The sequence below is a fragment of the Carcharhinus amblyrhynchos genome, chromosome 8 (genome assembly GCF_965287045.1).
Source record: "Carcharhinus amblyrhynchos chromosome 8, sCarAmb.v2.hapA, whole genome shotgun sequence".
In the NCBI taxonomy this organism is placed as follows: domain Eukaryota; kingdom Metazoa; phylum Chordata; class Chondrichthyes; order Carcharhiniformes; family Carcharhinidae; genus Carcharhinus; species Carcharhinus amblyrhynchos.
The window spans coordinates 68,013,860-68,041,378 of NC_137331.1; the positions used below are offsets into that span (position 1 = coordinate 68,013,860).

The following is a 27,519-nucleotide window of genomic DNA, read 5'->3' on the forward strand; positions in this document are numbered from 1 at the left end:
GTCGCAGGCTAGTATTTTCATTCCTTTTTGGCTTTCCCTTGATTTGAGAATGACATCTACTCTCAGTCACTGGTTTCTGCTTTGAGTTTCATGTAATTGAATAGACTGATTCTCAACCTGTAGAGCAGTGGGCATATGATTCAGGACATGGATCCAGAGCGCAAGATTTGCTTCCTTTTCTGCTATTGCTTTGTCTGATTAACATATTTGAATAATGTAGCATTATGGATGAATTGTTGCCATTTTGGTAGCAAGTTTCCTCCCAGGCGTTGATGTCAATGCTGTTGTACTTTAAGGAGAGCTTTAGAATGTCTTTTTTTTTGTCCTCTGGAATGTTGGCCATTTGGGAGTTGAGACGACAGCATTGGGCAGGGGGCATGCTTTTTGGCCATCTGGGGACACTGACTTTGCAGGCGATTTGCCTGGTTGCTTCTAGAGCTGGCTTTTTAAAGATTGTTACCACTTAGTCAGTGGCCCTTCCATTGGATCAGGAGATGCGGCAGAGGCATTACTGATAGAATATCTCTAGCATCTATATGTATTGATGATGTAGGTACATAATTTGATTCTGTGCAGGAGTGTGGTGATCACAACTGCTCTTTGCAAGTCAACAAGAATCCTAACGTAGAGATCTTTTGCCTTAAACACTGTTCTAATTTGGAGAAGGCTAAGCTGGCTCAGCTGACCTCGTGTTGGATTTTCTCTCCATTAGTGATTTTTTTGATAGAGGTAGCTGCCAAGGTATGGGAAGTGCTCAGTATTTTCCATCAGCATGTTACCAGCTGTGCACTAGGATTGAAGTCACTATTGTCTGGCCACATGCTCAAACAAGTCATGATATAGGCAAGCTATATTGCAATTTCTTGCACAAAGTTCTGGCCTATATTTAAAAATTGTGAAAATTAATACAAACAAGATGATTGACTGATGTTGTATTAGGTTTAAAATTAATGTGTGAATTAATTTCTAATTTAGTCAAATGAAACATAGTTAGTATTATCCCCCATTGAGCAGAGTAGGATTTGAGATTTTGTTTACTTCATTCTTTTTTGTTAAATGTTTTGAGTATGTAACTTCATTACTGGGTGGCATGGTGGCACAATGGCTAGTACTGCTGCCTCACAGCACCAGGGACCCAGGTTCAATTCCCGGCTTGGGTCACTGTCTGTGTAGAGTTTGTATGTTCTCCCTGTGTCTCTGTGGGTTTCCTCCGGGTGCTCTGGTTTTCTCCCACAATCTGAAAGATGTACTGATTATGTGCATTGGCCCGAACAGGCACCGGAGTGTGGCGACTCGGGGAATTTCATGGTAACTATCATTGCAGTGTTAATGTAAGCCTTACTTGTGACTAACTAATAAACTGTACTTTACAGTGTTGCAGATCTTAAACATGCCATCCAAGCTAAATATAAGATTGCAACTCAGCATCAAGTGTTGGTCGTCAATGGAGGAGAATGCATGGTTGCTGATAGGCGTGTTTGCAGCTACAGTGCCGGGACGGTAAGTCACCATTAAATTTAAACAGTTTGGTCCTTAAAATTAAGTGTGTTCCATCTAGAGCACCGCTAATGAATCACATTGGACAAACAAAATGTTGCTTCTAAATATAGTTGAAGGGTTAAAAGTGACTTTGTTCTTTGTTTATTATTCTAATTATGAAAAAACTTATTTAACAGTTATGATGCATTTCAATTTTTAATTTAGCTATGGAATTCTTTTACTTCTGTATACAATAGAATAACACCATCAGCACTAATACTGAAGCATGTCAACCCTAATATTTGTTAGATGGTAAATAAGTGCTCCACTTTTTTTAAATATCATGTCTGTGTTAATTTCTGAAGTTGTAAGATGCTACTTCTGGTTTTAAAGTGGTAGGAGCAGAGTCTAAACAAAACCTCAGAAAAGTTTGGTTGACTGAATAGGTACAGATTCCTTAATGCAAATATGCATTGTGATAAATTCAGAATATTGTCTACCTGGATATTTATAAACCAATTAAAAGACTTAAACCGCAGGGGCGGCACAGTGGTTAGCCCTGCTGCCTCACAGCTCCAGTGACCTGGGTTCGATTCCTGACTTGAATCAGGACTAGAGGGCACAGCCTCAAGATAAGGGGGGGGTAGTTTAGAACGGAGTTGAGGAGGAACTTCTTCACTCAAAGGGTGGTGAATCTCTGAAATTCTCTGCCCGTTGAAGTGGTGGAGGCTACCTCGCTAAATATATTTAAGACACGGGTAGATAGGTTCTTGGTAGGCAAGGGGATTAAGGGTTATGGGGGGAAAGTGGAACTGAGTCACTTCAGATCAGCCATGATCTTGTTGAATGGCGGGGCAGGCTCGAAGGGCTAGATGGCCTACTCCTGCTCCTATTTCTTATGTTCACTGTCTGTGTGGGGTTTGCATTCTTCCCGTGTCTGTGTGGATTTCCTCCGGGTGCTCTGGTTTCCTTCCACAGTCCAAAGATGTGTGGGTTAGGTGCATTGGCCATTCTAAATTGCCCCTTAGTGTCAGGAGGACTAACAGAGTAAGTATATGGGGTTATGGGAATAGAGCCTGGATGGGATTGTTGTCACTGCAGGCTTGATGGGCCAAATGGTCGTCTTCTGCACTATAGGGTTTCTATGATTTCTATGATTCAGGACTTGGAAGCCTATAGTAATCCTAGAATTGAAGGCTTATTGATTTGCTCTTCGACTATGGAGAGTGTGAGATTGCCTTTCACAGGGATATGGGACAATTAAGTAGATGGGCTAAGTGAGATTAAAGGCTATGACCACAGGAACAGAAAGTATGAAATGTTATTAAAATTATTTGAGATGATTATGTAGTAATGGAATCCAGTTGATATAAAACAGTAACATGAGTATATAATACATCTTGATCTTGCATTAAAACAGGTTAGCCACTAAGTTGACAACTGCTGAGATAGCATTTGGAATCATGAGCGCATTTTTTGTCTAGTCTAACTTTAGGAAGATGTTGGTGTGTTCAGAGGAAAGTGGCTGATATTGATTTCTGCAATTGCGATCTGAAAATTTGAGGGATTTGTTACACTTGTCTATATTTTCCAGTGAAAATAGATAGAAATAAAAATGATGAGGGAAGGATAATTTGGCTGTCAGAAAGTTAGAATCGTGTGTGTAGAATTAGCCAATGTTTGTAAATTGAATTAGCTTGTATTAAAACTATTAAATGTGTTGTGATAAATGCAAATGGAAATGATTTGCCTGTTTGGAGTAAAGTCTGCTTTGTGATCACAGATATATCATATAAACATATAAATTCGAAGCAGGAGTAGGCCACTTGGCTCCTCAAGCCTACTCTACTGTTTAGTAAGATCATGGCTGATCTGATTCTAACTTCAAACCCCATATCCTTTCACCCCTTGTTGACCATCTGATTGCCCTGAATTTTTCCAAGTGCCCTGTGATAACATTGTTTAAAATGGTTTCTAACATTTTCCCTATGACAGATGTTAGACTAATTGGCCTTTAGTTTCCTTCTTTTTGTCTCCCTTTTTGAAGAGAGGAGTTATGTTTGCTATCTTCCAAGCTAATAGAACCTTTCCCCAAATCTGGGGAATTTTGGAAATTTAAAACCAATGCATCAACTATTTCATTATCCACATCTTTCAAGATCTTAGGGTGAAATCCATCTGGACCAGGGGGAATTGTCAGCCTGCAGACCCAATTCTCAATGTCACTTCTGTGGTGATTGTAAGTTCCTCCCTCCCTTCCATTTCCTGATTTTGCAGCTATTTTTGGGATGTTACTTGTGTCCTCTACAGTGAAAGCAAAATACCTGTTTAATTCATCTGCCATAACCCTATTTTCCTTTTACCAATTGCCCAGGTACACCTTCTGTTGTACCAATGTTCACTTTATGGGTGGAGATGAGGAACAGCAAAGGGAGGAAGACGCTGGTGGGTGTCATCTATAGGCCCCCAAATAATGATCTGGAGGTGGGGCGGGCTGTTAACGTGCAAATAAGTGCAGCGTGCAGGAATGGAACGGCGATAATTATGGGGGATTTCAATCTACATATTGATTGGTCGACTCATGTTGGACGCGGTGGGCTCGAGGAGGAGTTCTTGGAATGCTGCTGGGATAGTTTCCTTGAACAGTATGTGTTGGAGCCGACGAGGGAGCGAGCTATCTTGGATCTGGTGTTATGTAATGAGGTGGGTAGAATTAGGGACCTTGTGGTGAAGGATCCTCTTGGGGAGAGTGATCATTGGTTGAGTTTCTGGTGCAGATGGAGGAGGAGAAAGTGGGTTCCTGGACACGCATCCTTTGTTTGAATGGAGGGGAGTACGGTAGGATGAGAGAAGAATTGGCGAATGTTGACTGGGGGAGCGAGTTGGAAGGTAGGTCTGCTGAGGAGCAGTGGAGGATCTTTAAGGAGATCTTTCTTGGTGCTCAGCAGAAATTTATTCCGATGGTTAAAAAGGACCGTAGGAGGAGAGGTAATAAGCTGTGGATAACGAAGGAGGTGAAGGAAAGTGTTAAATTAAAAGCGGAGGCGTTTAGAGTAGCTAAGAGTAGTGGGTGAGAAGAGGATTGGGAGAGGTTTAAATGTCAACAAAGATTGACAAAGAAGTTGATAAAGAAGGGTAGGAGAAACTATGAAGCTGGGCTAGCGCTTAATATAAAAAAGGATAGCAAGAGTTTTTATATAAAAAGGAAGAGGCTGGCTAGGGTGAACGTTGGACCCTTAGAGGATGAGAAGGGGGACTTAGTGGTAGGGGATGGGGAAATGGCTGAGGTCTTGAATAACTTTTTTGTTTCGGTCTTCAGGGAGGAGGACGTGAATAATTTGCCGGGTGTTAGAGATGGAAACGTGGTAGGACTGGAGGGTCTCAATGACATTATTGTTACTAGAGAGGCGGTGCTCAACAGACTGGAGGGACTGATTGTGGACAAGTCCCCAGGACCGGATGGAATGCATCCAAGGGTTCTGAAAGAAATGGCGGAGGTGATAGTGGATGCCTTGGTTATTTTCCAAACGTCGCTGGATTCCGGGGAAGTGCCAGAAGATTGGAAAACGGCTAATGTTACGCCGTTGTTTAAGAAGGGTGGCAGGGAATTATAGGCCGGTTAGTTTAACGTCTGTTGTAGGTAAAATGTTAGAATCCGTCATCAAGGAGGAAATACCGAGGCATCTTGAGGGGAATTGCTTGACAGAGCAGACGCAGCATGGTTTCGTTAAGGGGAAGTCGTGTCTGACAAATTTATTGGAGTTCTATGAGGATGTGTCTAGGGCGGTGGATAGAGGAGAGCTGGTGGATGTGGTTTTGATTTTCAGAAGGCCTTTGACAAGGTACCTCACAAGAGGTTATTGCAGAAGGTAAGGGGGCATGGAGTTGGGGGCAGGGTGTTAGCGTGGATAGAGGATTGGCTGTCAAATAGGAGGCAGAGAGTGGGGGTTAATGGGTGCTATTCGGATTGGCGGTTGGTGACTAGTGGAGTGCCCCAGGGGTCGGTGCTGGGGCCTCAGCTATTTACCATTTATATAGATGATCTGGAGGAGGGAATCGAGTGTATGGTGTCGAAATTTGCTGATGACACCAAGATTGGTGGAACGGCAAATTGTGCGGAGGGTGTGGAGAGTCTGCAGAAGGATCTAGATAGGCTGGGCGAATGGGCCAGGAACGGGCAAATGGAATTTAATGTTGGCAAGTGCGAGGTAGTCCACTTTGGTAGGATTAATGGTAAGAAGGACTATTACTTACGTGGCGAAAAACTGCAGCAGGTGACGGTGCAGAGGGACCTCGGGGTCCTTGTGCATGAGTCGCAAAAACCCAGCCTGCAGGTGCAGCAGGTGGTCAGGAAGGCTAGTGGGATGCTGGCCTTCATAGCGAGGAGGATTGAATATAAAAGCAGGGAGGTCTTGCTGCAGCTGTATAGGGCATTGGTGAGGCCGCAGCTGGAGTACTGTGTGCAGTTTTGGTCGCTGCACTTACGCAAGGATATTTTGGCCTTGGAGGGAGTGCAGAGGAGGTTTACTAGGCTGATACCGGAGTTGAGGGGGTTGAGCTATGAGGAGAGGCTGAATAAACTAGGCTTGTACTCGTTAGAGTTTAGAAGAATGAGGGGAGATCTCGTTGAGACGTATAAGATGATGAATGGGATGGATAGGATAGAGGTGGAGAGATTCTTCCCGCTCAGAAAGGACAGTAGGACTAGGGGGCACAGCCTCAAGATAAAGGGGGGGTGGTTTAGAACGGAGTTGAGGAGGAACTTCTTCACTCAAAGGGTGGTGAATCTCTGGAATTCTCTGCCCGTTGAGGTGGTGGAGGCTACCTCGCTAAATATTTTTAAGATGCGGGTTGATGGGTTTTTGATAAGCGAGGGGATTAAGGGTTATGGGGAGAGGGCAGGAATGTGGAACTGAGCCACGACAGATCAGCCATGATCTTATTGAATGGCGGGGCAGGCTTGAAGGGCTAGATGGCCTACTCCTGCTCCTATTTCTTGTGTTATGTTCTTATGTTATGTTAACTATTTTCTTTTTTAAAAATATATATATATGGAAACCCTTGCGGTCCATCTTTATATTACTGACTAGCTGTTTCTCATGCTCTAGTTTTTCCCTCCTCATCAATCATTTTGTTTTTCCTTCCAATCTTCTGACCTGCCATTCGTCTTTGCACAAATGTTTGCTTTTTCTTTAAGTTTAATATTTCTTTAATGTTTTTATTTAACCACAAATGATGAGCTCTTATCTTTAGAATTTTTCTTCATTGGAATGTGTTTATTCTGTACATTCTGAATTCTTGCCTTTCTAGTTTATTATCTCAACCCAAACTGCTTCTACATGACCCACAACCACTTCCATCTAAAAGGACAAGGGCAGCAGATATATGGGAATGCCACTACCTGCAAGTTCCCCTATAAGCCACTCACTATCCTGACTTAGAAATATCTGGGGAGGGAATTCCAGGGTTTTGACCCAACAACATTGTTGGTTAACCCACAACATGTGGACTGCAATGTTTCAAGAAGGCAACTCCTTCTCAAGGATAACCATAGATGGGCAGTAAATGCTGATGTGGGTATGCCGGCGTTGGACTGGTGTAAACACAGACTTTTTACAGTAAATGCTGGCCAGTCAACAACACATGTCCCACAGTTGATTTAGAAAAAAAATCCTGGTTTCCTCAACTTGGCTGATCTCTGTCTGTATCTCTCTCTCTCTCTCTCTCTCTCTCTCTCTCTCTCTCTCTCTCTCTCTCTCTCTCTAATGTGCTAATACCATTATTAATTAACAGAGCCACACCTCCAACATCCTCCTCTTCCTCAATGTCACATATCCTTCAATTCTCAGCTCCCAATCTGTCATCCTGGAGCTAACTCTCTCTAATGGCTGTCAGATCATATTGATCTGTTTTGTTTCAAATGCTATGTGCATTGGCCTTATTACTTTCGTAACATCTAGCCTTATCTGCCAACTGACTCTGAGATTTATCCTCAGTTGCTTCCTGTCATGATTTGTTCATCACTTCCCATATTAGTATCTATTTCTCTTGCCTTGACTCAATTTTTTTTGATATCACAGTTTTCCTAAATTTGATCCCTAGCCCCCGTTATTTAATTTAGCCACTTTTCACTTCTGTACTTGTGCAACTGGCTAAAGCATCAGCCTCAGAAGGTTTCAGATGCAAACCATCATAAAATCCTACAGTGCAGAATGAGGCCATTCAGCCCATTGAGTCTGTGCTGACCACAATCCCAATTAGCCCCTACCCTATTTACTGAGGTTAGTTCCCTTGACAGTAAGGGGCAATTTAGCATAGCCAATGCACATAACCCACACGTGTTTGGACTATGGGAGGAAACTCACTCGGACACGGGGAGAGTGTCTATGTGGAGTTTGCACAGTGACCCAATCTGGGAATCGAAACCAGGTCTCTGGCGCTGTAAGGCAGCAGTCTAATCACTGTGCTGCCCATCCTAACAATGCATACCCCATTTTCCTGGTGCCAGTGCCCAACAAACCAGACACCCTTACTCCCACACTCATCTTTGAGCCCCATATTCAACCTTATCTAACCTTATTTATCCGGTGCCGATTTGCACGTGGCTCAGGTAATAATCCAAAAATTATTACCTTTTTGAGGTTCTACTCTTAATTTGGTGCCTAGCTCTTCAAGCTGACTATACAGAATCTGCTTCCTCATCTTCCCTGTGTCATTGGCTGTGGTCCATGCAGGTACCAATGGATCCAGCTCTGAGCAGATTTCCCAACCTTGGCACCAGAGGCAACACAGCTGCCTAAACTCACTTCTTGCTACAGAGAACTGTCAATCCCCTTTTCATTCTACTGTCCCCTACTACCTCTACATTCTTAAATGTTTCCCCCCACTTGAATGGCATCCTGTACCGCAGTGCCATGGTCATTCAGTGCATCCACCCTGAAACCCCCACTCTTATTCAAGCAGTGCAGGTTAAGTGGATTCGCTATGTTAAATTGCCACTGTCGGAGGACAAGCAGGGTAAATACGTGGGGCTTAGTGAATAGTGGCTGGGTGGGATTGTGGTCGGTGCAGACTCATTGAGCTGATGGCCTCCTTCTGCACGGCAGGGATTCTACGATTTTTAAGCTGAAAGAACCTCAGACTTGTTTGGCAATTGCAGAGGCTGATGCTGCTGTCCTCTGCGTCCCTTATGCTCCTGAGCTGCAGTCACACCCTCCTGTCCTTGACCACTTTTCAAACTAAAAGATCCTATCCTTGGCGTGTGATTGCCTCAACTCTCAACTTCCCTAGCTGTAGTGTCCGCAGCTCAATGACTCTGAGCCTAAGTTCCTCAAGCCTGCTGTATAAGTATTTGCCCAGGGTCTATCATGTAGGATATAAGACTTGCATTTTCTAAGTGACAAAATGAAAACACCAGTATTTAATAAATTACCTTCTCAATTTATCCATAATTAAGTTTGGGTCTCATTTTAAACTATAGTGAGTTTTTAATATTTAGTACAGTACACATGGATTAGAATCCATGCATTAATTTGAAAAATGTGTGGCAGATAGAATATGATTTCTATCGTAATATTAAATATATGACCATTTATATAAGTTTCTATTCCTAGTATGCTTTAAATTGATATATTTCTGTAACCAAGCTGCTACTCATTCTAATTCTATAGGAAGACACTGCTAAATTTAATTTTGATTTTGTTTTGCAAATTTTAATTCGCAGGATACAAATCCCATATTTCTATACAACAAAGAGATGATTCTATGTGATCGTGCACCAACGATACCTAAGACAACATTTTCTGCAGAAAATGAGATGGGGCTTAAGGTAGAGGAGTCGCTTATGATGCCAGCTGTATTTCATACAGTGGCCTCTAGAACTCAGCTTGCTGTGGTAAGATTAGTGAAAATCTATGTATATCATTTGTTTATATTTTATGAGTTAAAGTTATTGTTATCATATTTTCTCCTAAGTTAATGTTATTAATCAGCTGCAAATGGTTCTCCATATCATTGTGATACTATTGATCTAATCAGCATGTTTCTGATCAGAAGTGATATTCAGTGCAGAAATATGCCTGGTTTATCTTTGCTGGATGAGAGATTTGTTTTTCTTACAACTTTTTCGTTTGATTGTAAAGTTAAAAGTAAATACATAAGATGATTTTTTTTGTTATTGGATTTTAGTTAAATGCTAGTTAAATTTAAATTTTAGTTTAAATTTAAACTTTAGTTAAATGTTGATAATTTTTTAATGAAATTAAGTTTGATGGAAATCTTCTTCTTTCCTATTTTCCTACTCGTTCCTAATACCTTGCAATTCTAGAATGCAGATGGAAACCTCAAATGAGTGCTTCCTGTGGATGTTGGTTGATTTTTTTTTTGTACTTTCCAAAATTGTAATTAAATGAGCTTCATTAAGATTTGACCATTCATTTGTTTTTTTATTAAGCAATAATATTCATTTGGGCTTCGCTATTTTATTCTCATACCTTTGCTCCTATTTTCAAGTTTTAGCTCCTACTAATGGAGGCATGAACTTTGTTACTTTAAATCTTACACTTTCTTTCTTAAAAGTTGCCTGTAGTTAAGAGAAAATTATTATAGACAAAAAGTGCCAACATTTGAGAATGGATTGAATAGGTTTATGAAGGAAAAGGGAATGAGGAATATGGGAACAGGTTTTGTAAATGTAACTGCATGGGGCAGATGTTAATCTGAAAAATGTGCTGGTTACGTGCATTACCACGCACTTAAGTTCTCCCTCAGTGCACCTGAACAGGCACCGGAGTGTGGTGATTAGGGGATTTTCACAGTAACTTCATTGCAGTGTTAATGTTGTGACTCATAAATTTCTGGTGAAGACAGACTTGGAAATCCAAAGAGAGATTGAGATATTGCGATAGTATAGTGATGTGGGGAAAACGGACTGGGGCAGGGTGTAGAACATAAAATGTAGAAAAAATAACCTCTTCTAATTTTTTCATGTTACTATTTTAAAGATCCAGACTGATCCTTCCTTGGGCCTCTGATTTCTCCCACTTCCCAAATCCTATCTCCTTGCCTTACACACTTATCTTCTCCCTTGTCTGTCAGTTTCCATGGGACCATTAAACTTGACCAGCTTTAGTGCAGTTTAAAAAAAGTATGTCCTTCTTCACTTAGGCTCTGTTAATGATGCTGGGCCTGGTGAAAGCTTCACTGCCTGGATCTTGCCTGGCCTGTGTCAGGAAGTTTGGGTGTGACTGGCACAGAAGAAATTTAGCACATGTCTGGAGTGACAAGCCAACACTGGCCATGCCAAGGAAGTTATGGCCCATGGTTTAGAGGGGTTTAACATTCAAAGCCATGTCTTGCAGTAGTCTGTCAACTTTGTAGTACCTTTGCTCAGGATCTGGTCCAGAATGCAGAAGCGTGGACTTTGGGGTGTTACAAATATTAACAACGTGGATGGACGTTTAGGACATGGTTGTTGGGAGACATTCGTATACATGTTGAATGACATTGGAGCTTAGCTTTTGAAGCCTGTGGTAGCCCATTGGACAGTCTCCTCTGTGCACTTCTGTCTTGCCTAAGGTGGACTCTGAGCCATGTGTTGTGAAGGAGTGTTTCAGCAACTGTCTCAGCCCAGGTTGAAAGCAACCTGAACAGCTTTAGAAGCAAGCCAAAGTGGAACCTGGAAAATTATTCCAGAATGATGGAATGAATCATTGACTTGCTTCAAATGCAGTGCCTAAATTAAGATAAGAATATGGCAACAAGAAGTTAGAATACTGGTGTAGCATTATTAATGAAAGGGCACCTTGTCCAAAATCATCAAAGTTGTTAACCAGCATGCATGGATGTGCCTCAAATATGCTCTGTATCTAGTTTTGAGGGTGGCTGATGGGAGGGTGCAATTTTTGTAAACTGACAATGTGTAAGTAAATTGCTGTACCTTGTAGCTGGGTACATGTAATATGCTTGCAGCATGTTTCGAAAGATTTGAATGTGCACCCTCAAATCCTGACTTAAGCTGTTCTTTTAATTAGATCTTCCCCTTTATCAACATGTCTTCCTTTACTAGTTTTACTCTTTAGAGACATTATTTTTGTTTACTCCCTGAATCATTGACAGCTTCTATTTCTGTGTACTCAACTTCTACACTGTCATTTTCTCTCTTTCATGCATCACTTATTTCAACTTCTGAGTCAACTGGAAAGTCTATATCCGCAGAATTTTTAATTTTATGGCAGAGTGTGCACTTTGTTCCTTGGGGGCACAAACTGTTTACTATAGGAGAGCTTGGGTGCATGTTTGCAGTGTCACGGTTTAGGGAATCCTTAAATGTGACAGAATTAAACCAACTAAAAATGCACAATTTATCAGTAAAGAGCATTGTTAATCCAGCTACTTATCCACACTTTGGCACACTGCCATCCTATTGTTACCCTCGAAGTCAGGTCAACTGACACCATGGACAAAGACTCAAATTCTTAAATTAATGCATAACAAATCTCCTTTATCATACTCTGTGGTTGGTGCTAGGCCCATCACTGTTTAATTGTATCAGCAGTTTGGATGAGAATATACACGGCATGATCAATAAGTTTGCAGATGACACTAAAATAGGTGGTATTGTAAGGAAGGTTAGCAAAAATTGCAGCAGGATCTTGATCAGCTGAGGAAGTGGACTAAGAGGTGGCAAATGGAGTTCACTGCAGATAAGTGTGAAGTTTGCATTTTGGAAAGTCAAATCAAGTTAGGACTTTCATGGTGAAAAGTAGGGCTTTTGGGAATATCAAAGGAACAGAAGGGCCTTGGTGCACAGTTCTCAAGGTGGAGTCACCGGTAGTTGGGCAGTGAAGAAGGCTTTTGGCATGTTGGCCTACATTAGTCAGGGCATTGAATATAGAAGTTGAATATAGAATATAGAACAATACTCCAGGCTGCACTTGGGAGTATTGTTCAGTTTTGGTTGCCTTGCTATAGGAAAGATGTTACTAAACTGGAGAGAACATAGAAGAGATTTACAAGGATGTTGCCAGGACTTGAGGGACTGAGTTATAGGGAGAGATTAGACTGAACCTTTTTCTTTGGAGTGTAGGAGACTGAGGGGTGATCTTATAGGGGTGTATAAGATCATGAGAGGTATGGATAGGATGAATGCACTCACATCTTTACCCCGAGGTAGGGGAATCGAAAACTTAGAGGGCATAGGTTTAAGTTAAGAGGGGAAAGAAATAATGGGAACCTGAGGAACAACTTCTTTGCACAGAGGGTGGTACGTATGTGGAATGAGTTGCCAGAGGAAGTAGTAGAGGCAGGAACATTGACAACATTTAAAAGGCATTTGGACACATGGATAGGAAAGGTTTAGAATGATGTGGGCCAAATGCAGGCAAATAGGGTTAGCTTAGATAAGCATTTTGGTTGGCATGGCCCAGTTTGGCCAAAGGAGCTGTCTCCATGCTGTAAATTCTATGATCAGTGTTATGTAAAAATTATTTAACCTCTGACTTTGTTACAGACAAGTAACTAACCTTTGCCCTACTCTGTTCTACACAAGTATTCAAAAGGTATCAAAATTTTACAAAATATATAAACTCGCGCCTTAAATTTAAAGATTCAGTCCAGATAGGCAACCACACCTCAACATTGATGCCCTGCAAGGCTGTGTCCTCAGCCCCTTTAATCCTTATACATTTATGACTGTGGTCAAATTACACTCCAACTCCATTTTCAAGTTTGCTGATGACACCACCGTAAGTGAGTCGGATTACAAACAATGACGAAATGGAGAGTGAGAATCTGGTGAAATTGTGTGACGATAATCTCCCCCTCGATGTCATAACACGAAGGAGATGGTCATCGACTTCAAGAAGTGTAGTGGGGGACACATCCCTACCTGCTGTCTGTATCACCAGTGATAAAATGGAAATGGTTGACATCTTCAATTTTCTAGATGTCCAGGTCACCCACAACCTGTTCTGGTCTCTCCATGTTGATGCTACACTAAACCATCTCTACTTTTTCAGAAGGCTAAGGAAATTCAACAAGTTTACTACAACTCTCCTCTGATTTTTACAGATGCATCATATGATAGCTTGATATGGCTCCTGCTCTGACCAAAATCACAAGAAATTACAAAAGGTTGTGAACGTAGCCCAGTGCTTCGTGCAAACTAGCCTCCCATCCATTGATTCTGTCTACACTTCCCACTGCCTTGGAAAAGGCAGCTAGCATAATTAAGGACCCCATGCATCTTCCACTGCCTTCTGTCGGGAAAAAGATGCAAAAGTCTGAGATCATGTACCAAACAACTCAAGAACAGCTACTTCCCTGCTGCCGTCAGATTTTTGAATAGACCTACCATACATTGCTGATCTTTCTTAGCCAAGACTGTAACACTGTTCTGCATCCTCTTCTTTCCTTTTCCCCTATGTATTCTATGAACAGTGTGTTTTGTCTGTATAGCATGCAAGAAACAATACTTTTCGCTGTATGCTAATGCATGTGACAGATTGAAACAAGATGCTACTCGTGGTGAGGCAAACTGATCACATTGCCTACAGAGGTTTTGTTTCGATGTGTTCGAATTCCAGACTCAATCTTACAGTGCTTACTCCTGGGTTACTGCAGCTGATGTCTTTGTGCCTCCTTCAAGCGATCCTGCTAGTACTGAGTACGCTTCTAGTCATATACTCCAAGGATAGGCACTATTCAATCAGTCTTTTTGGTCATGAATACTGAGACTTGGCCCTCTATCGGGGTCAGAATTCTCAAAACAACATGACACACAGGGACCTGTGTTCAATCACTGTCTAATCAATTCAGGTATAGCAATAGCCACTGTCTAATCAATTCCTGTGTTTGTTCCATATTTACACATCCTTATTCTTTGCTGCTCCCACAGTTCTTAGCCTGATGTAGAGCTAGCCCTTTTAGCCATCCAACTTTGCTCTTGTCTTTATGAATACCCATCAGGCCACATTACCTATTTTGTAAAATTCATAGTCTGGAGAAGGGTCATCCTACCCAACTGATTATCCACACAAGTTTACCTTTAATTTCATTTACAAATCCTTCCAGTTCTTGGTGCCTTGTATACTTACCTAGCTGCTCCTTAAATGCATGTTAATGCATTTGTTTAGCTTGCAGGACGGAGTTATCTAGAGATAAATTTAAAGAATCCCAATAATGGGGCAACTCCCGGTTCCTTTGGGGCTGGTTGGCCAATTACTACTAGTGCCCTAGAGTACTGGGAACCTTCCTGCTTACTGTATTTGCTGCAAGCAGCCTTACATCAGTGGTCGGGAAATTATTGGAGAGAATTCTTTGAGACAGAATTTGTTCCCATTTGGAAATAAATGAATGTATTAGTGAGAGGCAACATGGTTTTATGAAGGGGCGGTTGTGTCTCACAAATTTGATCGAGTGTTTCGAGGAGGTGACGAAGTTGATTGAGGGTAGGCAGTGGATGTTGTCTACATGGACTTCAGTAAGGCCTTTGACAAGGTCCCTCAGGCAGACTGGTGCAGAAGGTGAAGTTGCATGGGATTAGAGGTGAGCTGGCAAGGTGGATACAAAACTGGCTCGGTCAAAGAACAGTAAGAAGTCTTACAATCAGGTTAAAATCCAACAAGTTTATTTGGTAGCAAACACCATTAGCTTTCGGAGGGCTTGCTGCTCCTTCGTCAGGTGAGTGGGAGATCTTTTCACAAACGGGAGCAGCTTGCTCCTGACAAAGGAGCAGCAAGTGCTCCAAAAGCTAGTGGTGTTTGCTACCAAATAAACCTGTTAGACTTCTTACTGTGTTTACCCCAGTCCAACGCCGGCATCTCCACATCAAAGAAGACAGGGCAGCAGTGGAAGGGTGCATTTCTGAATGGAGGGCTGTGACAAGTAGTGTTCCTCAGGGATCAGTGCAGGGATGTTTGCTGTTTGTAATATATATAAATGATTTTGGAGGAAAATGTAACTGGATTGATTAAGTTTGCAGACGACACGAAGGCTGGTGGATTTGCGGATAGTGATGAGGATACAGCAGGATATAGATCAGTTGGAGATTCGGGTGGAGAGATGGCAGATGGAGTTTAATCTGGACAGATGTGAGGTAATGCATTTTGGAAGGCCTAATATAGATAGGAAATATACAGTAAAAGGCAGAATATTGATTAGGCAAAGGGATCTGGGTGTACAGGTACACAGGTCACAAAGTGGCAATGCAGGTGGAGAGTTGAAAAATTGGCAAGTCATGTTGCTGTTTATAAAACCTGTTAGGCCGCACTTGGAATATAGTGTTCGGTTCTGGTCGCCACACTACCAGAAGAATGTGGAGGCTTTGGAGAGGGTACAGAAAAGATTTGCTAGGATGTTGCCTGGTATGGAAGGCATTAGCTATGAGGAGAAGTTGGAGAAACTTGGTTTATTCTTGCTGGAGGACAGAGCTTGAGGGGGCACCTGATAGAAGCCTACAAGATTATGAAGGGCATGGACAGAATGGATAGTCAGAAGCTTTTTCCCAGGGTGGAAGAGTCAATTAGTAGGGGGCATAGGTTTAATGTGGGAGGGGCAAGTTTTAAGAGATGTACGGAGCAGATTTTTTACAGAGTGGTGGGCGCCTGGAACTTGTTGCCGGGGAGGTAGTGGAAGCGGATACGGTAGTGACTTTTAATGGGTGTCTTGACAAGTACATGAATGAGATGGGAATAGAGGGATATGGTCCCCAGAAGTGTAGGGGGTTTTAGTTAAGTTGGGCACCATGGCCGGTGCAGGCTTGGACCAAAGGGCCCGTTCCTGTGCTGTAATTTTCTATTTTCTTTGTTCTTTGTAGAGTTGCTCTTAAATATCCATTACTAGGTGCATGACTGAGGAACGTGACCTGAAAGAAATGAGTCCATGTACATTCTAATATCTAGGCTGCAATTAATGTCTTCTCACAGCTTAAGTTTGTTTTCAGACAAGGCTTATTAATTACCATCCACATTAATTCACATTGCTATGAGGAGCATTTTGAGCGAAGAACGTACACTAAAGCTTACTTCCCTCCAGAGATCCTAAGGTCATAATGGAACCCTTTCTCCCTGCAGCTGCATCCCATTTTTGTTCAAGTTTACTTTTTAATTTATTCTGAATATCATACCTGTGCTGGAGGAATTCTTTCTATTGCATGCTTCGGAGTTCTGAACTATGAAAGAACAGATTTTTTTTGCATTATAAATGTCGTCTGCTTTAAGGCTATTCTGTATATGAAAAAAGTTAATAAATGTGGATTGCGCTTTAGCCCTTTTTTAATGAGTTCCTGGATGTTAGAATTCTTGCCCATATGTTGATATGAGTAAAGGAGTAGGAGTTTTCCTAGATATTAATGATCCACCTTCCTGACAGCGAAGATGCCATGGTAAGTCATTACTGACTCTGTCACTGATTTCTCTAAATTCCGTTCACTTCAATTTTTCATTCCCACAGAAGTGCTGTTTATAATTTAGCAAAATATTAGATTTGGTCAGTGGTGTGAGCAGATTCTATATGTTATGTAATAAAAATCAAGAAATTACAATTATAGTCAGTGCTGTTCCTTAATTTGCCATGTTAACTTGGCTCAGCAATCATGCACTTGCATGATATTGCATTCAAGTCACAAGATATTGTGCTCAAGTCCTACTCCAAGACTTGGGCTGGTGTTTTATTGCCATGGTAAGAATATGTTGTATTGCTGGAGTTGCAGTCTTTCCATGTTTGACAAGATCCTATCTGCATATTTAGGTGGGTATAAAATCAACAGCTGGGTACTTCTCTTGTTCAGCACACATCTCTCTGATACTACCAAAAGCAGATGAACTTACCAATTGTATTATGTGTCATTAATAGAACCTGCTTTCTGCAGACAGGCAGCATTGCTTCAATGTAGTTGATACCTTTCCGATATCTAGCGCTTAAATTTCATTATTGGGTTGGGACTTAAAGTTGGGTACATTTTTGGTATTGATCCACGTTGTGTTCTTAGTATGATTTTTTTTTTACAAAAAATGCCCTTGCAGTTCAGTTAAGGGTGCAGGCAAATTCACTTGTGAACTCCTCCAATCTTGAAAAATTAGCCCCAATGTTGGAGTTGGGAGCTGCTTAACTGTACATAGGTGAGAGAGAGACCTAGAAACTCGTGATGGAAATGCTCTCTGGGGACTTTATTTAAAGGTGACATTAAAACTGATTATCTTACAATCAAGTTCGTATTGAAGGGTCAGAAATGATGGATGGAGCACTGGCCTTGACACCAAGAGGTCACCTCCATCTCTGAACAATGTTTCAGTCTTGTTGGGAGTTTGCATGCTGACTGGAAAATTTCAGTTGTCGTCGGTAGTGGTAGTAACAAAACTTTAATGATCCCTGATTGACTTCAAGCCTTCTGTGGGTAGCTATTCCTGGCTGTAGACTTACTGCTCTTACCTGCACGGCCATTTAAAAATTCAAACCGTTGAATTCGTGAGAGGCAATTTATGTCTTAAATCTACGATGCTTAAATCATTTTGAAGAAAGAAGTGCATTAAACAAATATATATGGCTATGTATCTGGTGAGGTTCCAGAAGGCATGGAGGCTGGCTGGGTCATTGAACATATTATTCAAGGTAGAATTACAGATTTTTGATAGACAAAGGAATCAAGGAGCAGTTAGGAAAGTGAAGTGAGACCACAACTGGATCAGCCATTAAAGAATGAATTAATTTTTGAATGCCAGAACAGGCCCAGCAATGCCGAATAACCTAGTCTTGCTCCCAGGTCCGATGTTCCAAAAAAAAAGCTATAATCAATTTTTGTTAGATTCTTGTTATTTTTCAGTTAGCCTATTCATTAGAAATCATCAAATCTTTGTTCAAATTATTATTGTTATCAGGAATATAAATCTGAAAAATTGACAGATACCTGAGAATGAAATATTGCAATGCATGTTGATTCACATGCTTAAGTTATCATACAAATCAACTCACAGTTTCTTTGTTTTTTGTTTCCTTGGGTAGGAGATGTATGAAGTAGCAAAGAAGCTTTGTTCATTCTGTGAAAGATTGGTCCATGATGAGCACCTTCAGCATCAAGGTTGGGCTGCCATTATGGCTAATTTGGAGGACTGCACCCATTCTTTTCAGAAACTACTAGCAAAGTTTGAAAATGCATACAGCAATTATGAACGTTCTGTGGAAGATATTAAGCAAAAACTTACAAAGTAGGTGTTCATGAGTTATGAATGTTTGATATTCTATAAATACTATTGAAGCTTATATTGTCACCTAGGAATTCACTACAACTTGCTAAAATGCAGGATTCATGCACACGTAATTTTTATTCAGGATCAGACATTTGGGTTGTATCTCCGTGCCATGTTTATGAATTGCCTTTTTTAAAAATGTCTTGCATCAATCCTTTTTAATGAAAAATCCTTCACTATTGTGGTTTCATTTCTGTAAGGCTTAATTAATCTGGATAGGGAGTTATGATAGACACCAAACAACAATGGACATGTGACATTCTTTTTCTTTGAGAATATAAATACTTTAGTTCTCCCTCTACCCCACTTCCTGCGATTCACCTATGCTTGCTACCTTCTGGTAACAAGTGATAGAATGAGACTTGCGTGCATAGTTCATCTGCAGTGTTGTAGTTGAGATTGGGAACTGAGTGTATATTGTATTTGATTCTGCATCCATTATTCTCTGGTGCTACGTTCTGGTAAGTGGTTGTCTTGGGTTTAATCATATTGCATTGTCTGCATTTTTAATATATTATGCAAAATCCCTCAAGTAACTTAATGTTACTGTGTATTATGGGAGAGTAGGCAGGGAATTCTGATTCAAAAACAGAAAATGCTGGAAGATCTCAGTAGGTCTGACAGCAGCTGTGGAGAGAAGAGCCAAAATTTCAAGTCAGGATGACCCTTTGTCGAAGACAAGGAAAATCAGACAAGATTTATGCTATGGAGGGGGTGGTGAAGGCAAAGGGTTGGAGGGGCTGTAATTGATAAGAATGGCATAGACAAAAAAAAACAAAGGGAATGTAAATGGTGGTGATTAAAGGCAGGGGAGAATGGTGCTAAGAGTGTATTAAGATATCAGAGTCTGTAATTGTGGACAATAGAATTCCATCCACTTTTTATTTTACAACCTCTGCCTCCCTGCCACAATTTCCCAATTGCTGCCAAAGCCTGGAGGGGCAAACATTAAGTCTGGAAAATCTCTGACAATGACAAGGCTGAGAGCAGGCTCGGAGGAGCCATCACTTTTCCCAATGGGAAGGCGTGCTTTATTGCTGGGTGTGTGGTGAAAGTCCAGGAGGAGTAGGAGCCTGAATTTCAGCAGGGTTGGGAGAGGCAGCTGAGTGACTGGTGGGGTGAGGGAATTTGGGAAGAGGGTCTGATGAGCGAGTTGCAGAGGGTAATGAGAAGATGGGATGCTGAGTGACTGATTCTTCCTATTGGGAAGAAGGACTGCTAATTAAGTGGAATGGGCATGGATTGTGAAAAGGGACCTGTTTGTGTGTGGTGCAGGAGAGTTTTGGGGGAGAGATTGTTGGGTGCGTGAATAGGGGCCAAGAGTTTAAGAGGAGCTATTGAGTGAGTGAGGGTAAGGGATTTAGGAGGAAGCTGATGAATGGGATGAGAAGGCTGGGAAGAAGGACTGCTGAGTGAATGATGGAGGTGAAGGAGGTTGGGAAGTGTGTGTGGGTGGTGTGTTGTGGGAGAGGGTTTTGGGGAAAGGGGCTGCTGAGAGACAGGCACTAATGAGTGAGGCAATGGGGCTTGCGAAGAGGGGCAGTTGAGTTAGTGAACTGGGAAGTAGGGTTGGGAAGAAGTGTATTGCAAATGCAGTTTGAATGAATGGAAGTGGGGAAGGAGTTTGGAAAGAGGGTTGTCCATGTGTAATGGTGGGAAGAGGAGCAGATTACAATATCTGGGTGGGGAGCAGGAAGCTTCACTGAGGGAATATGGAGAACCGTACATGAGTAAAATAACTCTTTTCAAAGTACTTTAAAAGCCACATTCATATTTACATGTATTATGAGTTTTATTTACTGCATGTTATTAAGCTGCTTTATTTCATTTTTCTTTTTGCTAGTATCTAGGATCATATTAATTATCAGAAATTTTTACATATGCCGCAGGATGTGGGCATTATCACCAGCATTTGTTGTCCATCCCCACGTGCCCTTAGTGATAGTGGATTAAAATGGGATCAACATTGGAAAATATCTATAAAGCACTGGTATGGCAATTTGTTGTTTGAGGAAATTTTAGCAGACAGGGATTGTTGTCTCAAGGTTTTAAGTTGGCTATGGAAAAGGGCAAGGAACAATCCAGAGTAAAAGTAATTAACTAGATGAAACCAACTTCAATGAATAAGAATTGTTAAATTAGAATCGAAGATTGGTAGGCAAAACTATGACTTTAAAAAAGAGTTCAGACAGACTCAAGCTATATTCTCTAAGTGGAAAGGTAGGACAAACAAATTTCAAGATCCCTGGATGATGAGAGCGAGAGTGAAAAGGCGAATGGTTAAGCTGAAACAGAAGAAGTAAAAGATGTTACGTGGATAATGTGACTGAGAACCAGGCTGAGAGGGTTCAGTGGAGAATTGGAAAAGCAAATAAGAGAAGCAAAGAGTACGTGCAGATTTGCAACTAGCATTAGAAAACTTTGGGTTCCTCCTTTAGTTAAATAACAACAGCATGGTGAAAGGAGGAGTGGGGTTCAATGGGTACTAAGAAAGAGATTTGTGCTTAGAGGTGGGGGGCATAGCTGAGATACAAAATTAATTCTGGAGCACAGGTCTTTATAGGTTGAAGTCTGTGGGAGCCACTAACCCTTGCTATAAATAATATGCCCAGCTGTATCTCGTTCATGTGAAGCAAATTGAGTCCAAAGATGTGCATGCTAAGTGGACTAGTCATGGTAAATGCGTGGGGTTACAGGGATAAGGTTGTGGGTTTCAGCCTAGGCGCACACTTTCGGAAAGTCAGTGCAGACGTAATAGGTTGAATGACTTCCTTCTTCTGTACTGTAGAAACTCTGTGGTTCTATCAGGTACTAAAGACTGGTGCCTGGGATGCTGGAAGACCTGTGAAGGAATCTGGGATCATCAATATGACATTTCTGGCTATCAGAGATCAGCTTTTCCACTTGTGCTGATCTCTGCCAGAATCGAGGAAGGATGCTCATCCAGTCTGACTAAATGTAGCGAGTTGCACAACCTTGATCTCATCAATTGATTGTGGAATTGCTCATTTCTGTTAATAGGACTGATCAACACGAGTAATATGCTATGTTGCATCTTCATATTGGCAGCTCAGTTTAGGTACACCTAGTCTTCTACACTTTTCATTAGACTAAGGTTGGTCCACAGAATCCCCACAATGCTAAAAGAGACCATATGGACCATCAAGTCTGCACCAACTCTCTGAAAGAGCATCTTAACCAGACCCCTCCTCCATCTCCTCATAACCCTGCACATTTAACATAGCTAACCTATACAGCTTTGGGCACGAAGGGACAATGTAACATGGCCAATCCATCTGACTTGCATATTGTTGCACTGCGGAAGGAAACTGGAATAGCCAGAGGAACCCACACAGACATGGGGAGAATGTGCAAACTTCACGCCACACAGTTACCCAAAACAGAAATCAAATCCTGGTTCCTGGCGCTGTGAGGCATTAGTGCTAACCACCATGCCGTCCTCTTGATGGTTGATTTGAGGAATAACCAATGGCCTGAGGTTGTAGATTAGCAGTAGAATTTTATTTTACCATAAAGATGATCCACAGCTTCTCTTGAATAGTCAGTTTTGAGCTGCTTGAGCTTTTGAGTCTATTCTCTATTTGCACAAGGACTGTTCAGCAGTCATTCTTGCCATGCTGTCATGGACAGATGCATCTTTGTGAGGGTGAAGTAGGTTTTCCCTTGTTCACTCACCACCTGTCACAGGCCCTGTTTAACACCTGTGTCCTCCAGGACTCGAACAGCTGAGTTCGTGCTGCCCCTGGATGATTCCTAGTAACATGAACATTGATGTTCCTCACTCAAAGTATGTTTAGTGCCCTTTCTATCCTCTTTCTTCAAAGTGGTGCTCATCTGGAGGAGCACTGATTTATCAATTGGGAGAGGGTGTTAGTTTGTAATCAACAGGAAGTTTTATTTGACTTTTGCCATGCTAATGCATGGGTTCTCAAGTCAATGCTAAGAACTGTCAGGGCCACCCCTTCCTGACTCTGTGCCACTGCATCATCACCCCAGGTCTGTCCTGAAGTTGTGATACCTGGGAATGGTAATGAAGGATTCTAGGACATTAGCAGAAAGATATGATTCTCAGTGTATGATTACATCAAGCTATTGCCTTCTGTCTGAGATGGCCCTTCCAATTTCAATGCAGAATTGCAGGATTTTAGGTTGGGTGTGTCATTATGTTCAAGCCCCATGTAAAGTGGTTTGTTCTGTTTTATTTTGTATATTTTCATATATTCGTGCAATTTAATACAACTGAATCGCTTACTAGGTTTTTTTCAAAGGGTAGTAAGAGTCAGCCATTTTACTGTGCCCAAGGTCCCTTTGCTTCTGCACCCTCTTCAGAAGTGTATTTTATGTTGCCCATCTATTTCTTTCTATTAAAATGAATCACTCACACTTTTCTGAATTGAATTTTGTTTGCTATTTATCTGCCCTGCCACCAAGTTACCTATGTCCTTTCGAAGTTCTACACTTTCCTCCTCGTAGGTCACAATGATTTCAAGACTTTTCATCTGCAAATTTTGAAATTGTTGTTTTTGTCCTTGTTGGCCGTACTATTCCTTTTGTCACTCTACTATATTCGGCTCCAACGCACCCCTCCCTGATGAGTTGAATGCATTCTACACCCATTTTGAGTAAGCAATCAACGAGAGCATGTCCTCCCATCCTGGAAGTCCTGGATGAACATGCATCTGGGTTCACCATTGCAGATGTCAGCCAGCTTTCTTGAAGGTCAACCCACGGAAAGCAACTGGCCCGGATGGGGGACCTGGACGTGTACTCAGATCCTGCGTGGATCAACTGGCGGAGGTATTCACAGACATCTTCACCCTATCTTTACAACAATCTGAGGTCCCTATCTGCTTCAAGAAGTCGACCATCATGCCGGTACTTAAGCAAAACTAAGGAACCTTTCCTAAATGACTATCGGCCGGTGGCTCTGACGCCCATCATTATGAAGTGCTTCGCAAGGTTAGTCAAAGCACAAATCAATTCCAGCCTCCTGGATTACCTGGATCCACAAGTTTGCCTACTGCTGCAACAGGTCCACAGCAGTTGCCACTTCCTTGGCCCTGGAACATCTTGATGACAAGGACACCTTTTGTCAGACTCCTGTTTATTGACCATAGCTCAGCCTTCAGCACTATTATTCCCACGAAACCCATCTCCAAACTCTGTGGTCTGGACGTTGGCATCTACTTCTGCGACTGGATCCTGAACTTCCTAACTCGCATACCACAATCAGTAAGGATGGGCAACAATACCTCCACAATCATCCTCAACAACGGTGCTCGACACAAGGCTGTGTTCTCAGTCCCCCTACTATATACACATTACATTCCTCTGACTGTGGCCAAATTCCCCTCCATCTCAATTTTCATGCTCGCTGACAACACCACTGTAGTGGGTTGGATCTCAAACAATGACGTGACAGAGTATGGGAATGAGATAGAGAATCTAGTGAACTGATGCAGCAACAATAATCTCTCTTTCAATGTCAGTGAAACGAAGGAAATTGTCATCAACTGTAGGAAGCGTAAAGGAGAACATGCCCTTGTCTACATCAATGGGGACGAAGTAAAAAGTTGAGAGTTTTTAAGTGTCCAGATCACCAACAACTTGTCCTGGTACCCCCATGCCGACATGATAATTAAGGAACACCTCTACTTTCTCGGAAGACTAAAGAAATCTGGCATGTCAGTTACGACACTCTCCAACTTTTACAGATGCACCATAGAAAACATTCTTTCTGGTTGTGTCATAGCTTGTAGGGCTCCTGTTTTGCCCAAGACCACAAGGGGGAAAGTAGCCCAATCCATCACGCAAACCAGCCTCCCATCCATTGTCTACACTTCCCACTCCCTTGGCAAAGCAGCCAGCATAATTAAAGACCCCACGCACCCGGGTATTTTCTCTTCCACCTTCCTTCAGGAAAAAAATACAAAAGTCTGAGGTCGTGTACCAACCAACTCAACAACAGCTTCTTAAGAACATAAGAAATAGGCGCAGGAGTAGGCCATCCAGCCCTTCGAGCCTGCCCCGCCATTCAGTAAGATCATGGCTGATCTGTCGTGTTCTTCCCTGCTGCTATCAGACCTTTGAATGGCCTTACCTTGCATTAAGTTGATCTTCCTCTACACCCCAGCTATGACTGTAACACTACATTCTGCACTCTCTCGTTTCCTCCTGAGTGGTATGAACCGCAAGAAACAATACTTTTCACTATGTTAACACATGTGACGACAATAAATCAAATTATTTGTATACTTAAAGTAGACTTTAGGATTCCCTTCCATGTTGGTTGTTGGTGTCTTCCTGCCCTCGTTGTTTCTCTTGCTTACTACTACTTTGAGCATTTTATATTCAGCTTGTTTCTCTATTTTCAACTTGACGTCTGTCATAAGCACACATTTTCTTTGACTTATTTCATTTGTCATCCAGAGAGCTCTGGATTTGTTTGCCTTATATTCCCTTTTTAGGGAATGTACCTTAACTATTCCCAAATGATCTCTTTTTGAAGGTAACCCATTGATCAGTTATCATTTTTTTCCTGCCAAACTTTGATTCCACTTTATTTCGCCCACGTCTGTTCTTACCCCATTGAAGTTAGCTTTCCCACAGTTAAGTTTTCTCAATCTGGAATTCTTCTTTTGGCCTGCTACTTAAACTTTAGGGGGCAGTGATCATAGTATCATATCTTCTACTGACATTTGATCTACTTGGCTCTTATCATCACCAAGAACTAGTTCTATTAGTGCCTCCTTCCTCATTGGACTGGAAACATATTATTGAAGAAATTTTTTTCTGAATCTTTTCTAGGAGCTCATCCTCCCTTTACCTCACTACTATTTCAGCCTACATTTGGACAATTATATATTTTCCAGTCTTCTCTTGGGTGGAAGTATTTTTCATTGAAATTAGTCACCCAGAACTATTTCTTGTTGAACCTGTTTAGTTTAAAATGTGTTTCAATTCCAGTTTTGATTCCTAAATTTATTTCGCTGAGGCCCTTTCTCAAATTCTGCCTCCCACAACTTAAACTCTTTCTTTTTTCTTTTGTTTTTATTCCAATTCAATCAAATCATCCAGTTCAGTCTCAACAAGTTGAGACATTCCCGATCCAAGCTGAGAAGACAGGGCTCTCACCTCCTGTCTTGGGCTTGATCTACATGATCCAAGTTGATTGGAGCAGGTGTAGCTCCTCCTCCAAGGCTTGATCTAATTTGCATCTTAGCCAAAAGGATGAGTACTGGCAATATGAGCAGGGGAGAAACTGAATGTTAAGTTGAATTCATGTGTACCCTATTATGCCTTAGACTTGCAGCCAATTCTTGCTCACCTGAAAACCACATTGGGTTTTGATTCCTCATTTTGTAATGCTACAGCAGATTGACTAGTAATATATAAAAGGCTGATGACTGCATTTTCTGTTGCCACACTTGTTTCCTCATCATTATGTAATGAATTCTTATGTCTAAGTGAATAATGTCTGCTGAAAACTGGTACTGCCATAATCGAATTGGCAACTGTTCCATTCACTACAATGTTTAGCTTTTAAACACTAGATGGCACTACTACCCCTTACAATACACCTGCTTTCAATACGCTGAGCTTCCTTCACAATTGTTGTGCTTGAAATCTTTGTCTGCCTCAATCTGAACAGTTTTTTGTACTATTTGGTTCTTTATGACCCAGATCTTTGGTCCTTGCTGCTTGATGGTGCCCTCATCAGTTGTTCTTTAGGACCTGCTGATCTAATTTTAATTTGATATCAAGCTTGTCAATTTAGTGTGCAGTTGGCAGCATATGCTGCAATTTAAAAATCACTTATAATTTTAAATAGGAAACAAAATGCTGGAAATCTGAAATGAAAACAGAATTCTGGAAAAACTGAGATAATAGAATCATAGGAACTCTACAGTGCAGAAGAGACCATCTGGCCCACTGAGTCTGCACCGACCGCAAACCCACCCAGGCCCTACCCCCATATCCCTACATTTACCCGCTAATCCCTCTAACCTATGCATCTCAGGACACTAAGGGGCAATTTTAGCTTGGCCAGTCAACCTAACCCACACACCTTTTCGGACTGTGGGAGAAAACCAGAGCACCCAGAGGTCATCAAGAGAAAATAGCGAGGCATCTTGAGGGGAATTGCTTGATAGAGCAGACGCAGCACGGTTTCGTTAAGGGGAAGCCGTGTCTGACAAATTTATTGGAGTCCTATGAGGATGTGTCTAGGGTGGTGGATAGAGGAGAGCTGGTGGATGTGGTCTGTCTTGATTTTCAGAAGGCCTTTGACAAGGTACCTCACAAGAGGTTATTGCAGAAGGTAAGGGGGCATGGAGTTGGGGGTAGGGTGTTAGCGTGGATAGAGGATTGGTTGTCAAATAGGAGGCAGAGAGTGGGGGTTAATGGGTGCTATTCGGATTGGCGGTTGGTGACTAGTGGAGTGCCCCAGGGGTCGGTGCTGGGGCCTCAGCTATTTACCATTTATATAGATGATCTGGAGGAGGGAACCGAGTGTATCGTGTCGAAATTTACTGATGACACCAAGATTGGTGGAACGGCAAATTGCGTGGAGGGTGTGGAGAGTCTGCAGAAGGATCTAGATAGGCTGGGCGAATGGGCCAGGAACTGGCAAATGGAATTTAATGTTGGCAAGTGTGAGGTGGTCCACTTTGGTAGGAATAATGGTAGGAAGGACTATTACTTATGTGGCAAAAAACTGAGCAGGCGACGGTGCAGAGGGACCTCGGGGTCCTTGTGCATGAGTTGCAAAAACCCA

General features: G+C 41.8%; 1 protein-coding gene across 2 annotated transcripts in view; it reads left to right on the top strand.

The window, feature by feature from the left end:
- rb1cc1 (RB1-inducible coiled-coil 1) overlaps positions 1-27,519 on the top strand; it is a 166,746-nt gene that overhangs the window by 21,030 nt on the left and 118,197 nt on the right. For both annotated transcript variants that reach the window (XM_080194232.1, XM_080194233.1), the window contains exons 3-5: positions 1,374-1,500; positions 9,203-9,373; positions 18,478-18,680. In XM_080194232.1, the coding sequence (XP_080050358.1) occupies positions 1,374-1,500; positions 9,203-9,373; positions 18,478-18,680 (501 nt within the window). The remainder of the gene's footprint in view (positions 1-1,373; positions 1,501-9,202; positions 9,374-18,477; positions 18,681-27,519) is intronic.